This window comes from Heterodontus francisci, chromosome 44, assembly GCF_036365525.1.
Source record: "Heterodontus francisci isolate sHetFra1 chromosome 44, sHetFra1.hap1, whole genome shotgun sequence".
NCBI classification, from domain to species: Eukaryota; Metazoa; Chordata; class Chondrichthyes; order Heterodontiformes; family Heterodontidae; genus Heterodontus; species Heterodontus francisci.
In genome coordinates, this window is record NC_090414.1 from 13,356,823 (window position 1) to 13,372,444 (window position 15,622).

General features: G+C 47.7%; 2 protein-coding genes across 9 annotated transcripts in view; one reads left to right on the forward strand and one right to left on the reverse strand.

Annotated features, from left to right (window-relative positions):
- Positions 1-1,225: 1,225 nt before the first annotated feature.
- LOC137355917 (pyruvate carboxylase, mitochondrial-like) overlaps positions 1,226-15,622 on the forward strand; it is a 1,077,083-nt gene continuing 1,062,686 nt past the window's right edge. Inside the window, exon 1 of one of the 2 annotated variants that reach the window (XM_068021564.1) lies at positions 1,226-1,292. The gene's annotated coding sequence lies outside the window, so the exon portion shown is untranslated. Of the gene's footprint in view, positions 1,293-4,963; positions 5,059-15,622 lie in introns of those variants that run through there. The other variant, XM_068021567.1, reaches the window with a different exon arrangement.
- LOC137355918 (pyruvate carboxylase, mitochondrial-like) overlaps positions 6,770-15,622 on the reverse strand; it is a 46,134-nt gene continuing 37,281 nt past the window's right edge. For 3 of the 7 annotated variants that reach the window (XM_068021572.1, XM_068021570.1, XM_068021571.1), the window contains exons 2-3: positions 9,973-10,189; positions 6,770-7,482 (exon numbers count right to left, since the gene is read on the reverse strand). In XM_068021572.1, the coding sequence (XP_067877673.1) occupies positions 7,279-7,482; positions 9,973-10,086 (318 nt within the window). In that variant the 5' untranslated portion in view covers positions 10,087-10,189 and the 3' untranslated portion in view covers positions 6,770-7,278. Of the gene's footprint in view, positions 7,483-9,972; positions 10,190-13,835; positions 13,958-15,622 lie in introns of all 7 variants that reach the window. The other 4 variants (XM_068021574.1, XM_068021573.1, XM_068021569.1 and 1 more) reach the window with 2 other exon arrangements.

The following is a 15,622-nucleotide window of genomic DNA, read 5'->3' on the forward strand; positions in this document are numbered from 1 at the left end:
GGTCCACTCCTCCATTACCCCTACCATCTCGTCCCCTTCCCACGGCACCTTCCCCTGCAATCACAGGAGGTGTAATACCTGCCCTTTTACCTCCTCTATCCAAGGCCCCAAATACTCCTTTCAGGTGAAGCAGCCATTTACTTGTACTTCTTTCAATTTAGTATACTGTATTCGCTGCTCACAATGTGATCTCCTCTACGTTGGGTGATCTCTTTGCGGACCACCTGCGCTCAGTCTGAAAGTCATGACTCCGAGCTTCCTGTCACTTGCCATTTCAACACACCCCTCTGCTCTCATCTCCACATCTCTGTCCTGGGATTGCTGCAGTGTTCCAGTGAACATCAATGCAAACTCAAGGAACAGCATCTCATTTACCGATTAGGCACGCTACAGCCTGCCGGACTGAACATTGAGTTCAATCATTTCCATGCATGACGGGCCCCCCCATTTTTATTTTACGTTATTTTTTCTTTTATTTTAGCTTGTTTAGTTTGTTTCTACTGTGCCTACCCACTGTTTTTTTTCATGCTTGTGCTTTGGGCTAGGCTGTTTATTTTTCTGTCAATTAACACCCTCTCTGTACTAAAGCTTTGTCTTTCAGCACACCATTAACATACCGTTTGCCTTTGCTCCGTGACCTTCTGGTCAGTTATTCTCTGTGACCTTGTCCTATCAACACCTTCCCTTGTTTTCCCTTTTGCCCCACCCCCACTTTAATTGCTTATAACCTTTTACATTTCTAACCTTTGCCAGTTCTAATGAAAGGTCACTGAGCAGAAACATTAACTCTGCTTCTCTCTCCACAGATGCTGCCAGACCTGCTGAGTATTTCCAGCATTTCTTGTTTTTATTTCAGATTTCCAGCATCTGCAGTATTTTGCTTTTATTATTATTGCCGCCGGAGGTGGGTCAGCATTGTTATGGTGAGTGTCGCCGCGGGAGGTGGGTCAGCATTGTTATGGTGAGTGTCGCCGCGGGAGGTGGGTCAGCGTTGTTCCGGTGAGTGTCGCCGCGGGAGGTGGGTCAGCGTTGTTCCGGTGAGTGTGGCCGCGGGAAGTCGGTCAGCGTTGTTATGGAGGGCGCGAGCCCTTTAAACCTCCACCAATGAATGGGACACGTCACGCGCGTGAAAAGGGGGCCGTCCTCCGGATGATTGACATGCTCTCCGCCAATGGACTATTGCGATGGCCGCGGATATCCAATCGCGGCGCGGGGGCGGGGCCGCGGGCACGAGGACTGGGACGGGGAGGATCAGGGCGCAGCGAGCGGCGTGTCCAGTGTCGGTGGCTGAGGTAAGCTGGAGAGCCGAGGCCTGGTGGTTGGGGCTTTCTCGTCCCGGGAGCTTCCAGCCGGCGCGGGGAGTGAGTGAACCAAAGTGGGAGGTGCAGGGGACGGCCACGCGCCGGGCAACAGCCCGGTCCCGGGATCCGCTCCACCGTCAGGGAAGTTCCACTGGAGCTGGGTTCACTGTCACTTGCTGGTACTTTCCTGATGCAAAGCTGATCTGGTTCTGCTGCAGACCTGGTGTTGGTGCAGACCTGGTCTGGACCTGGTGTTGGCGCAGACCTGGTCTGGACCTGATGTTGGTGCAGACCTGGTCTGGACCTGATGTTGGTGCAGACCTGGTCTGGACCTGATGTTGGTGCAGACCTGGTGCAGACCTGGTGTTGGCGCAGACCTGGTCTGGACCAGGTGCTGGTCCTAATAGTGGTGTTGGCGCAGACCTGGTTTGGCCTGGTCCTGGCGCAGACCTGGTCTGGACCTGGTGCTGGTCTGGTCCTGGTGCTGGTCTGGTCCTGGTGCTGGCGCTGACCTGGTTTGGCATAGTCCTGGTGCTGGCGCTGACCTGGTTTGGCCTGGTCCTGGTGCTGGCGCAGACCTGGTTTGGCCTGGTCCTGGTGCTGGCGCAGACCTGGTTTGGCCTGGACCTGGTGCTGGTGCAGACCTGGTGCTGGTCTGGTCCTGGTGCTGGCGCTGACCTGGTTTGGCCTGGCCCTGGTGCTGGCGCTGACCTGGTTTGGCCTGGTCCTGGTGCTGGCGCTGACCTGGTTTGGCCTGGTCCTGGTGCTGCCGCAGACCTGGTTTGGCCTGGTCCTGGTGCTGGCGCAGACCTGGTTTGGCCTGGTCCTGGTGCTGGCGCTGACCTGGTTTGGCCTGGTCCTGGTGCTGGCGCTGACCTGGTTTGGCCTGGTCCTGGTGCTGGTGCAGACCTGGTTTGGCCTGGTCCTGGTGCTGGTGCAGACCTGGTTTGGCCTGGTCCTGGTGCTGGCGCAGACCTTGCCTGGTCCTGGTGCTGGCACAGAGCTGGTTTGATCCAGGTCCTAATCATGGTGTTGATGCAGACCTGGTCTGGTCTTGTGTGGTCTAGCTCCTGGTGCAAACCTGGTCTGGACCTGGTGCCGGCGCAGACCCGGCCTGGACCTGGTGCCGGCGCCGACCTGGCCTGGACCTGGTGCCGGCGCCGACCTGGCCTGGACCTGGTGCCGGCGCCGACCTGGCCTGGACCTGGTGCCGGCGCCGACCTGGCCTGGACCTGGTGCCGGCGCCGACCTGGCCTGGACCTGGTGCCGGCGCAGACCTGGCCTGGACCTGGTGCCGGCGCAGACCTGGCCTGGACCTGGTGCCGGCGCAGACCTGGCCTGGACCTGGTGCCGGCGCAGACCTAGTCTGGTCCTGGTGTAGTCCTTGCCCTGGTGCAAACCTGATCTGGTCCTGGTGCTGGTGCAGATCCAGTCTGGGTCATGGCGCTGGTCTTCTCCTAGATGTGATTCAGTCTGGTCTTGGTGCAGATATAGTCTGATCTTGGTCTTGGTGCTACCATTCAAGTGAAGGTCTAATGTTGACCTGGTTCATTCCTCGTTCACCAGCAGTTAATCATTCAGTTGTAGTGTGAGGGGGGCAGCAAATGTTCCAAACTGAAGTGCCACCTTTCTTGACTGCCAGACAGGGTGGATGTGGAAAGGATGTTTCCCCTTATGGGAGAATCTAGAACTAGGGGTCACTGTTTTTAAAAAAAAAAAGGGAGTCACCCATTTATGACGGGGATCAGGAGAATTTTTTCTCTGAGGGTTATGAGTCTTTGGAAATCTCTTCCTCAAAAGGCGGTGGAAGCAGAGTCTTTGAATATTTTTTAAGGCAGAGTCAGATAGATTCTTGATAAGCAGGGGGGTGGAAGGTTATTGGGGCTAGGTGGAAATGAACTTATTCAATGGGGGAGCAGACCCGAAGGGCCAAGTGGCCTAAGCCTGCTCCTAATTCGTATGTTCGTATACTGCATGTGTGACATCTAGTATTGGAAGATCTGTAATTTTCTCCAATTAAACATTGGGAAGTCTGAAACCACTGTCTGACCCAAACCACCAATTCCTGTCCCTCCCTGGTCACTGTGTGAGGCTGAACTGGATGGTTTGAGCCCTCGCTCTCCTATTTGACGCAGAGTTGCGTCTCTGACCCTGTCTCCATCACCAAGACTGCCTACTTCCATCTCGACCCCTGGCTCAGCTCATCTGCTGCTGAAACCCTCATCCATACCTCCAGGCGTGGCTATTCCAACTGGCTGGCTCCCCACCTTCCACCCTCCATAAACTTGAGCTCATCCAAAAATATCCTGCCTCTGTCCTAACTCGCACCAAGCCCCATCCATTCATCACCACTGTGCTCACTGACCTGAATTGGGTTCCATTCTACCACTACTTCAAATGTAAAATTTACATCCCTGTATTTAAATCTCTCATGTCATTGTCCCTCCCTATCTCTGTAACCTCCTCTGGTGCTACAACACCCCTTGAACTCTCAGTTCCTCCAAATCTGACCTCTTGTGCAATCTGCACTCCTGCCACACAACCTTTGCCTGCTGCCACCTAGACCCCACTCTTTGCAATTCACGTCTTAAACTACCTGTCTTTCCACCTCCTTTGTGGACCCACCTTTAAAACCTATTTCTTCCACCAGATCACTCCTCCTAATCCCTGCTGCTCAGGCTTGGTATCCGCTTTTATCCTGTGCCTTGGTGTAGCGCTGTAGGAGGTTTTTTCCCCATGTTAAGGGTGTCATAGTCTGAGAAGCTGAGTCACAGGATTTTTTTGATGCAAGTTGGGACTTGGATTCTGTCTCTTAAGTCAGAAATTTACATTAATGGAATATCTTGCAGAACCTCATAGCCAGTGAATTGCTTTGAAGTGCTGGCACTATTCTGTATAGGTAACTGCAGCAGCCAATTTGCGCCCAGCAAAGCACAGTGGTTAGCACCGCAGCCTCACAGCTCCAGCGACCCGGGTTCAATTCTGGGTACTGCCTATGCGGAGTTTGCACGTTCTCCCTGTGACCGCGTGGGTTTCCTCCGTGTGCTCCGGTTTCCTCCCACATGCCAAAGACTTGCAGGTTGATCGGTATTGGCCATTGTAAATTGTCCCTAGTGTAGGTAGGGGAGTTGAGGGGATGTGGTAGGAATATGGGATTAATGTAGGATTAGTATAAATGGGTGGTTGATGGTCGGCACAGACTCGGTGGGCCAAAGTGCCTGTTTCAGTGCTGCATCTCTAAATAAATAAATAAAAAGCCCGTAAATGTCTGTACGACACAACAACACCTTTTAGAATCATAAAATCTTTACTGCGAGGGAGGGAACCATTCGACCCTTGTGCTTCTTTGAAAGAGCTGCACAGCTTAGTCCCAAACCCCAGCCTCTTTCCTCATAACTTAATCCTTGTCTTTTGACAAGGAAATCTGATCCCGCCACCCTTTCAGGTAGTGCGTTCCAGAGGAAGGTCGAGGGATCAGTGTTGGCCAGGACACCGGGGTCTGCAACTGGACTCAATCGGAAGCCAACACTTTATTGGCTTGTCAACCTAGATTATGTGCTGAGTCCTGAAACGGGGCTTGAACCTGAGTCTGTACCTGAGATGAGAGTGGGACCAACGGAGCCGATCTAACACTTGGGCTTTCCAGGAGGATGGATTACATGTGATATCATGCGTAACCACTATCTGCTGACCCATGCTCTCCTATTCCTATCGATCACAAAGGTAGAATTGAGCAGCACTCTAAACTGAGCCAATGGTAAGATAACGTGCAGCTTCCAGCTGTCTATTGTAGTGCTAGTCTTGAAGTTGTTCTTAGAAAGTATAAAAGCATTTTTCGGGGGGCCGGGGTGGGAAGAGAGAGAAGTGACCTGGGTCAGAGTGAGTTATTAGCATAAAGAGGGGGAGTTAAAGTTTGTGTTTTAGATTTAATCTCCCGCTTTCCTTGGCACACAGTCAATATGCAGCAGGAAAACAGAAAGAGAGAGCGTGTGTGATGAATATTGTACGCACTGTGCACGCTGTTCCCAATGCCTTGGCATTGCTGAACTCGGTGAGAGAGTGAGATATGAGCTTGTGTTTTGTGCCCAGCAGTGTGAGCTGGTGACAATGCCACAGTATGAAGGGAGGGATTGTGTTCCATCGCAGTCATGGCTGAGAAGTTTTAACTTGTTGGGCAAGCCTGTTCAGAGAAGTGTGAGATTGACTGAAATGGCCTCAGGTAGAGTCATAGAGAGATACAGCACCAAAACAGGCCCTTCGGCCCACCGAGTCTGTGCCGACCATTAACCACCCATTATACTAATCCCATATTAATCCCATTTTTCCCTCACACATCCCCACCTTCCCTCCATTCTCCTATCACCTACCTACACTTGGGGCAATTTTTTACAATGGCCAATTTACCTATCAACCCGCAAGTCTTTGGCGTGTGGGAGGAAACCGGAACACCCGGAGAAAACCCACGCGGTTACAGGGAGAACTTACAAACTCCGCACAGGCAGTACCCAGAACCGAACCCGGGTCGCTGGAGATGTGAGGCTGCGGTGCTAACTGTGCCGCCCATTCAGTCACAAGATGCCCATTTGAAATGCAACATACCAAAATTGCTGCATTATAAATCCTACCATTGTAAAACTTCTCACTTTCCATTTTAGCAACACTAGCAGTCCACCACAAAATAAGTGTCTAAGTCATGTCCCTGTATTCACAGGGCATGTGTGGCAATAGGCGAACATTTTGCCCATTTTAATACAGTGATGGACTCAGTCAGGTGGCATTTGAACTAAATGTATCCAAGCTTTGCATTTTTGAGCAAGCAGCAGATACTTGACAGCATTGTTCCTCTATTTCAGACTTCAATATTAACTTCCAACAGGGAATTGAAAAGTAGAAATCTGCAGGGTTATGGGATAGGAGCAGGGAGTGTGGCTAACTGGATAACTCTTTTAAAGAGATCGAATATTATGGCTTTTCTGACACTGCCTGCTTGCAACTTTCTTTTGTTATTCATACTTACACTTCTTTGTTTCTAGCCATTTCCTCTCATCTCTCAGGCACTGGCTTGTCTCTAGGCAAGGCCAGTGTTTTCAGTACTTCACCCAACTGGCTGTCCATGAACCAGTCTCAGCGCTGAATTTGGTCTGGCTATTCAACCAGGGTACCACCACAACCCTAGGCCAATTCGCAATGCCCAATTGCTTACTTTGCCACTGGGGGCACAGGGTTGGGAGCAGCAACCCTGAAGGGTTTTTCCTCTTAAAAGCTCAGTGCACCAACCACCAACCAAATAGAGACCAGCACCACATACAGCAATCTGGGAAGCAGAAATGTAAAGTTGGTTGGAAAGTTGCCAGTTTCTCTGTTGTACAGACTGAGGACCTGAGAAATGCAAAACTGTGACACTACAGCAGCATCGCCGCACAATATGTGACAAAAACATGACAACAGGAAGCATGTACAGAGGGGCAATCTTTAATATTTTGCATCGATTCTCTCTCCTTCCCTCTTACATGCAATAGATGCGCGTTAGAGAAACAAGGCAGGAGAAAAAAGGACAACAGCCGTAAGAGTCACATGCCCCAGCGGATGTATCCCTTACACCTCCTGTATATGCACTGAATTAACATAATGGCGGCTGAAAACACTGGTTGAACAAGTTCTTGCGAGGTGCGAGTCTTTTCAGCAGACACAACTTAACGCAGTAAGCCAGTTTAGGATTACAGGTTGCAATAAAGGGACTGTCGAGACTGGTAGCAACAATAGCACATATCTTACACACAAAGCTGCACCTCAAGACCTTTCTCTTCTCTTATTCCCGATCACAGAGTCAACACTGAAACATACAGAACGTTACACATTAATGCTGACACAGTCAAACTGTTTCGACTTCCCATCCAGGACTGCGACAGTAATCTTTGGTATGGTCACCTCTCTTTGGAGACAAGAAAATAAATTGGAACCAAACATACTAACAGGTCTAGATAGAATAAAGAGTAACGGTGTCGTGACAGGTACCAGCTTTGATAGCGATGGCCCGAGCCTCCACTTTGTCGCCCATTCTGCGTACCACCTCGGGGGTGGGTCCAATGAAGCGCACCCCGGCATCCACACAGGCCTGCGCAAAGTCTGCTCTCTCCGACATGAATCCATAGCCTGGGTGAATTGCATCCACTTCATTTTCCTGAAAATGACCATTTAATAAGAAGATTTGGCCATGCCAAATGAAGTTTTTTTTAATCAGAGTGAAGGCACGAAGCTTTTATCAATCATTTCACAGTGACTAACCAAAACATCAGATTTTCTCCTGCACTCACCCTCCTCCTCTCAGCCCCATCTCTCGCCTTCCACTCTCCCGATAGCTTCTGTCCCCAACACCAAATCTCTGGTCTCCTCTCTTCGTACCCCAACACACCCCCGAGTCCGTCTGACCTTCTCCTCCAGATTTCCTGTCTCCAACACACCCTGAAGCCTCCGACCTTCTCTCCCAACTGCCTCGCTCTTCCCCTCCCACTCCAAACACTTGCCAAGCCCTTATCCCTAGCCTTCCCCTCTCCCAATTGCACCTCACTTTCCATCCTGCCCCAATTTCCAGTCTTCCCCTCCAGCAATTGTCGGAGAACGTCAGAAGAAAAAAAAAACACAGGATCACCGCATTCCCAGCCTCGCCGGGTTTTCTCAATGCTTCCGCATTCCCTCCCTGCCTCCTCGTAAATATCAGGGCCTATGAATTTCACAGACTGATAAACCCAACAACATCCCAGGGCAGATAGGAAGGAAAGGAAAACTGAAATTAATTTCCTATCCATAGCTACAAAATGCTCTTTAATGCTCAGCTTCTCCCAGATTATGTGGCTGTGTAGGGTTAAGGCCACAGGTGAACCTGACTATCGCTGAAGGTAGTTACTGTGTGACAACAGTTTGCATTTCAGAAAAACCTGGCCATCAACGTGGGTGTTATGATTTCAAAGCAAACTCCAAAACAAAAACTAGAAGGCATTAACCAGTGAATAAAATGCTTGCCTTGGCCACTTGAATGATATCAGGAATGTGTAAGTAGGCTTGGACAGGAGACAGTCCTTTCCCAATTAGGTAGGCTTCATCGGCTTTCTGTCTGTGCATCTGTCCAGTGTCCTGTTCCGAATAAACTGCCACGGTACGAATCCCGAGCTCAGTACAAGCTCGGAACACTCTGATTGCAATCTCACCTCGGTTACTTGTCTCATTCAGAACTGAGTTCACTGAGGGAGTGCTGCTCTATTGAAGGTGCCATCTTTCAGATGGGACGTTAAAACAATACCCCCTCTTGTTCTCTCAGCTGGATGTAAAAGATTCCATTGTGCCATTTCAAAGAAGAGCAGGGGGAGTTCTCCCCGGTGTCCTGGCCAATATTTATCCCTCAACCAACATCACAAAAACAGATTGTCATTGTGGGATCTTGCTGTGTGCAAATTGGCTGCTGCATTTCCTACATCACAACAGTGACCACGTTTAAAAAAAAAAAGTACTTCATTGGCTGCAAAAACGCTTTGAGATATCCAGTGGACCTGATGGGCGCTATATAAATGCAAGTCTTGTGTTGTTCCTGTCACGTTTACCAACCTCCATCCTTTCTTTTGCTGAAATTATATTTCCTGCTTTAGCACCATGTTTTATTCAGAATGGTTGAAATTTCTAACGTTTCTATTAACAAGAGGTCGTTCTGTTTGACAGTTGGCCTCCTATCCATTGTACCATTGATCACCGAAGGCAGTATGTTACAATTTCTAGTAGATAAATGGAGCGAAGTGATTCATCAGCAAGCAGCATTGCCACTGATTTTAATCAGAACAGGAGGAGGCCGATTAGCTCCCTGAGCCTGTTCCATCATTCAGTGAGATTATGGCTGATTTGTGACCTAACTCTATATACCTGCCTTTGCCCCATATCCCTTAATACCTTTGTTCCTAAGGTGTGGTGCCCAGAACTGCTCCCAGTAACTCCAGATGTGGTCTAACCAGGACTTTGTATAGCTGAAGCCTGACTTCTACCCCCTTGTATTCCAGTCCTCGAGATATAAAGGCCAGCATTCCATTAGCCTTTTTGATTATTTTCTGTACCTGTTGGTGACATTTTATTGATCTGTGTAGCTGGGCCCTCAATCCTCTTTGGAGCTTCACTGTTTGATAAGATCTGCATTTATAGAGTGCCTATCACAACTTCCAGACATTCCATAGTGCCTTACAGCCATTGAAGTACTTTTGAGGTGTCATCACTGTGGTAATGTAAACACAGCAGCCAATTTGCATGCAGCAAGCTCTCAGAAACAGCAATGTGATAATGATTGGAAAAAATCGCTCAGTGATGTTGATTTGAGAGGGATAAATCTTGGCCCGGGATACTGGGGAGTGCTCTTCTCTGAGTAGTACCATGGCATCTTTTATGGCCACCTGAGAGGGTTTAACGTCTCATCGGAAAGATTCTAGAGGTGAGAGTGCTGGCCACTGAGCCATGGCTGATGAAGTGCTGGTAGTGCTGAGGTCGATACTCGTGGTGATGGTTGAGGCAAGGCAATGTGCAGCTGACATCCCTCTCTCTGCCCTGCTCAAATAATCAATTTAGAAAATTATTGAAATGGTAGTATAATTTATACTTCCAGACCACTGTCACCTGTTTCCTATATCTGGATACACACCTGTGGGAATAGCAGTATAGCCACTTTTCTCAACTTGATGGAAACTGGCCCACCTTCCGGTCTCATTCTGCCACATTCAGTGCCCAGCTTCCTGCATCCTTGTGCTGAAATCATAAGTCCTCGTGCTGTCTGCTACTCATACTCAAACTTTCTTGGGACCTCAGCCTTGGTTCCCTGTACGGCATGGGGGTGGAGGTGGTGGGGCATCATTAGGTTTCTGCAAAATAACGAAGCCCCTTGTTTGAATGCTGTGTATCACACTTTGAAAATCGCAAATGAGATTCCCAAATGTGGCAGCACAGAAGCGACATTTCGAAGTGTAGTGATTTTTGAATTGTCGCTGTGGATATCAGGAAAATATAGCGATAAAGTGGAGTGGCATGAAACATATCATCTGGGATCGGATTTCAGTATTACAGGAAGCACTTTTTCCACACACAAAGGTTGATGGAGATCTGTAACCCTCGCCCCCCCCCCCCCGACAGCCAATGGTTGCTGAGCCAACTGGAGCTTTCAAGACTAAGATAGATGGACTTATGTTAGGTGAGGAGATCAAGGGAAATGGAATGAAGGCAGGTAGATGGAATTGAGGGACAGATCAGCCATGTTCTGACTGAATGGTGGAACAGGCTGGAGGGACTGAATAGCCGACTCCCGTCCCTATGTTATTACCAGTCAGAATATAATTATACTTTATTTTCAAATAAGGGGTCATCCATAATTTTATTAAACAATTATGTTTTTTGCCTATCTCACCAAAAAGCATATAATTGAAGAAAAAGTGTTCTTATACTCTTATTGAAAATTTCCCATGGGCCTTAATTATGCGTTGCTAATTCTCAGTTCACTTGGTGTAGTAATTGCTTCTTCGGTTTAGACTGGCTCTTCCAAATTCTGATTTTACTTCAAAGGTTTAAATTACCTTGAAGACTGTTGATATTAATTGCATATTGACGTGCGAATACATGTATCACAGTGTGCGCGCTCATGGTAGTTACATTTACGAACACTGAAAAGTATTCCCGAAAACACTGAAAAGTGTTTCTTTACGTTTGGTACCAGGGTGAGGGACTTCACTTATGTGAAGACCGTAGAGGAACAGAGACGGTTAAGGGGAGATTTATTTATTTAGAGATACAGCACTGAAACAGGCCCTTTCGGCCCACCGAGTCTGTGCTGACCAACAACCACCCATTTTATACTAACCCTACAGTAATCCCATATTCCCTATCACCTCCCTACACTAGGGGCAATTTACATTGGCCAATTTACCTATCACCTGCAAGTCTTTGGATGTGGGAGGAAACCGGAGCACCCGGCGAAAACCCACGCAGGCACAGGGAGAACTTGCAAACTCCGCACAGGCAGTACCCAGAATCGAACCCGGGTCCCTGGAGCTGTGAGGCTGCAGTGCTAACCACTGCGCCACTGTGCTGTTGTTTAAAGTTATGGAGGGTTTTGTTTGATTAAATGAGGAGAGACTGTTGCACTGGAAGACAGTAACCAGAGGACACAGATTTACAGTTGAATCTTAAACTCCAGGGGAAACATGAGAATTATTTTACGCAGCAAGCCGTTATGAGCTGGAATGCACTGCTTGAAAAGTGAAACATCAGGTGTCTTCATACCTGAGCTACAGATTCCAGAGAACATAAAGTTTTCTGCTGTCTGAGTTCAAAGGTGTTTGGTGAAATGAATCACGGCTGTAACTTTGATGGCAAGTAAAAAGTGCAAAGGTAAGGACATTAATCGTCAGTTTTGGGAGTAATCATAGAATCATACAGCATAGATGGAGGCCATTCAGCCCATCGTGCCTGTGCCATCTTTTTGAAAGAGCTATCCAATTGGTCCCCATTCACTGCTCTTTCACCATACGACTGCATAGTTTTCCTTTTTGAAGTTTTTACCCAGTTCCCCTTTTGACAGTTACTATTGAATCTACTTCGTCTGCCCCTTCAAGCAGTGCATTCCAGATCATCACACAAAGAAATCCTCCTCATTTCCCCCCCCCCCGGGATCCTGACCCTTCCTTCCTCTTGCCACAGATAGTGCCTGATATAGAGTGTTTCCAGCATTGTCTTTTTATCCCATGGAAAGTCTGACTGATGTGTGTTCATTCGTGAATAGGCAATCTGTCCGCGAGCATTTGTTGAGCAGGCACGAAGTATTGCAGCTTTCATCTCAGCTGTCAAGTCAGAATTGTTTCCATGTTGATTTGTCTGATGCCCTCATCCTATTTTTGTTACAGATTTCCAACACCCACAACCTTCTATGAAATGAAGAATCTCTCTTTATCTTCTTTCTGTCTTAAATGTCCATGCTACACTGGGCTGATCAACTAAAGTTGGGGTTTTATCAAAGGAAAAGGTAGAACTGGCATTTATATAGCGCCTTTCATGACCTCAAGATGTCCCAAAGTGCCTGACAGCCAGTGCAGTACTTTGAAGTGTAGACACCGTGGTAATGTAGGAAAAGCGGCAGACTATTTACGCACAGCAAGATCTCACAAATTACAATGCCATCATTTGCTTTAGTGATGTTGGTTGGGACACTGGGCAGAATTCTCCTGCTCTTCCACCTTTCGCGGATGGGATCTGCTGCGTCTGCCTAAGGGCAGACAGGGCCTCGGAGTTTTGACCTTGCAAAGGATAAACACCACCAATGGCCTGTTTCTGTGAACTTGTATGAAACTAAAATAACTTGGAGTCTGGATACTATGGCACTAAAGGAGCTTGGTTATGACTTTTTTTGAACTTCCTCCCCCTATACTGCTAGGTATAACTCTAACCAATGGAGAGTTTCCCCTTAATTCCCATTGACTTCAATTTTGCTAGGGCTCCTAGATGCTGCACTCAATCAAATGCTGCCTTGATGTCAAAGGCAGTCACTCTCACCTCACCTCTGGAGTTCATCTCTTCTGTCCATGTTTGGACCAAGGTTGCAATGAGGTCTAGAGCTGAGTGGCCCTGGTGGACCCCAAACTGAGCATTGGTGAGCAGGTTGTTGCTGAGTAAGTGACACTTGATGGCACTGTTGATGTCACCTTCCACCACTTTGCTGATGATTGAGAGTAGACTGATGGGACGGTAATTGGCTGGATTGGATTTGTCCTGCTTTTTGTGGAAAGGAATTTTGTGGACAATTTTCCATATTGTTGGGTAGATGCCTCTGTTCTAGCTGTACTGGAGCAGCTTGGCTAAGGGCGTGGCTAGTTCTGGAGCACAAGTCTTCAGTACTATAGCCAAAGTGTTGTCATGGGCCCATAGCCTTCACTGTATCCAGTGCCTCAGCTGTTTCTAGATGTCACATGGAGTGAATTGAATTGTCTGAAGACTGGCATCGGTAAACGTGGGGACCTCAGGAGGAGACCGAGATGGATCAGCTACTCGGCACTTCTGGCTGAAGATGGTTGCAGATACCTCAGCCTTGTTTTTTGCAAAGAGCTGCTGGGCTGTGCCAGATCCGGGATGAGGATACATGTGGAGCCTCCTCCTCCGGTTAGTTGTTGAATTGTCTACCGCCATTCACGCCTGGATGGGGCAGAAATGCGGAGTTCTGATCTGTTGGTTGTGGGATCACTCAGCTCTGTCTACAGCATACTGCTTCTGCTGTTTGGCATGCATGTAGTCCTGTGTTGTAGCTTTACCAGCTTTGCACCTCATTTTTAAGTATGCCTGGTGTTGCTCCTGGTATCCTGCCTACACTCCTCATTGAATCAGGGTCAGTCCCCTGGTTTGATGGTAATGTTAGAGTGAGGGATATGCAGGGCATGAGGTTAAAAGATTGTGGCCATTATATTATTAATAACTTAAACTGCAAAACAATACAGTTTTTTTTTCATTAAAGCCTTGAATTCTGCTCACCCTAATATTTCTGTTGTTCCTTGTTCCAGCTTTTGGATCTTCTTTTGAGTGCAGAAGTGCTGGCCAGTTCTTAAGTGGCCTCATTGTCTGACTTTCAGGAATGCGCTTGAACTGCCCAATACCTAAATATGCAATAGTGTAATGCAGGAGTGTAAATTGTGATCTGAACAGGATAGTGTGTCTTTCAAACGCACACACCCTCATGTGCTCCTCCAATCTTTTTGGAGACTGAGCGAAACGCGTAGTGAGCCGAGACCAGATACCAACTGTTAATCTGCTGACAAGTGAGCATTCAGAGTAACACATGATCAAATCCTTCCTTCATGCAGCTAACTACAGAATCCTCAAGAACTAGGAAAATACCCCACACGAACTCGACCAGCAGACTTGCTTAACCTTTCGCTGGCTAGCTCTGAGCTTGAGATGGACGAATTCCTTGACCATAGGCCAGGCTTCCTTCCAGAATTAGCTGGCTAATCGACTGCCCATGTGACCCTCTGCCCTTTTCTATGGCTCAATGGGTGGGCATTTCCTCGAACTCCTCACCTGTTCAATGATTAGCCAGTTGTCCTGTCAGCAAAACCAGGTTTTAAAGAAAACATCGCCTGCTGTTCTTAAAATGAATAGGGGGCATCGTGGATTCATGAACTTGGGTTGAGACAATTTTTTTGAATTCATTCATGGGATGTTGACTCTCCTTGTTGGCTTTTGAGGTAGACTGTGAGCTGTGACATCCCACAAGCTGGCTTATCGGCTTTAATGCACAACTTCAATGGCTGTAGCACGTGTCTTTTTTTAATAAACTCTACAAATTTGTTTTAAAACACAAAACGTAAACATAACTCATTTCAAATCCTTTCTATGAAAAAATCATTTTAAAAATCCCCAAAATCCAAAATCTCTCTCTCTCAATTCTATGTCCTTTCGTTCAATCTTCCCCCCCCCCCCCACCCCTCCAACCCCCTAAATTAAGCCCATGCTTTTTGTTCTAAATTTTGTGCTTTAAGTGGAAAAAGTCCCAGTGTCTCTGCTCTCTGCTCATTACTATAGTTTCCCATCCCTGTTGACAACCTAATGAATCTACACTGTACCATCTCTGTGTCTCTCCTGTCCTTTTGATAATGGGACACCCAGTGCTGTATATAGCACTGTGCGACCTGACCAATGTGTTGTAAGAATGTATTACAGGTTCTTTACTTTGCCTGCTATGCCCCTATTTTTAAGCACCAAATGCTATTCATTTTCATGGCTTTATCTTTCATGGGATTGTGTGTTCTTCCACACCCTTCACTGTCTTTCCATTGAATGAATTTCCTTATTGCTTCTTTTATTCCCCAAAAATATACTTTCTCTTCTTAAATTGCCACTTTCACCTGTCTGCCTAACCTGCTGTTCAGTCCATGTCCCCCTCACTGTTCATCAGACTGCTTACTTCTGCATCATGGGCAGATATTGAATTTACCTTGCCCTAATCTTTCATAATCTTGAAGAACATTGTCAGGTCACCCCTTACCTTTGCCGCCTCGAGTTAGGATTGCCAGCTCTCGCGGATTTGTCAGGTGTATTTCAGAACTGAGCATTGATCTGCCGGGCACTGCTGAGGAAAGTACTTTGTGCTGGTGGTTCATGCCTTCGTGGCTCGATGTTTGTACTGCACTTAGCAGAAAAATCCTAAATCCACACGGAGCTTCTCGAGGAACAGTCCCCAAGCCCAGCTTAAAGCAGCTAAATTCTGTGTAGCGAGAAGTGATGGGCAGCCACATTGTGGGACAGTACTTTGCAGCAGT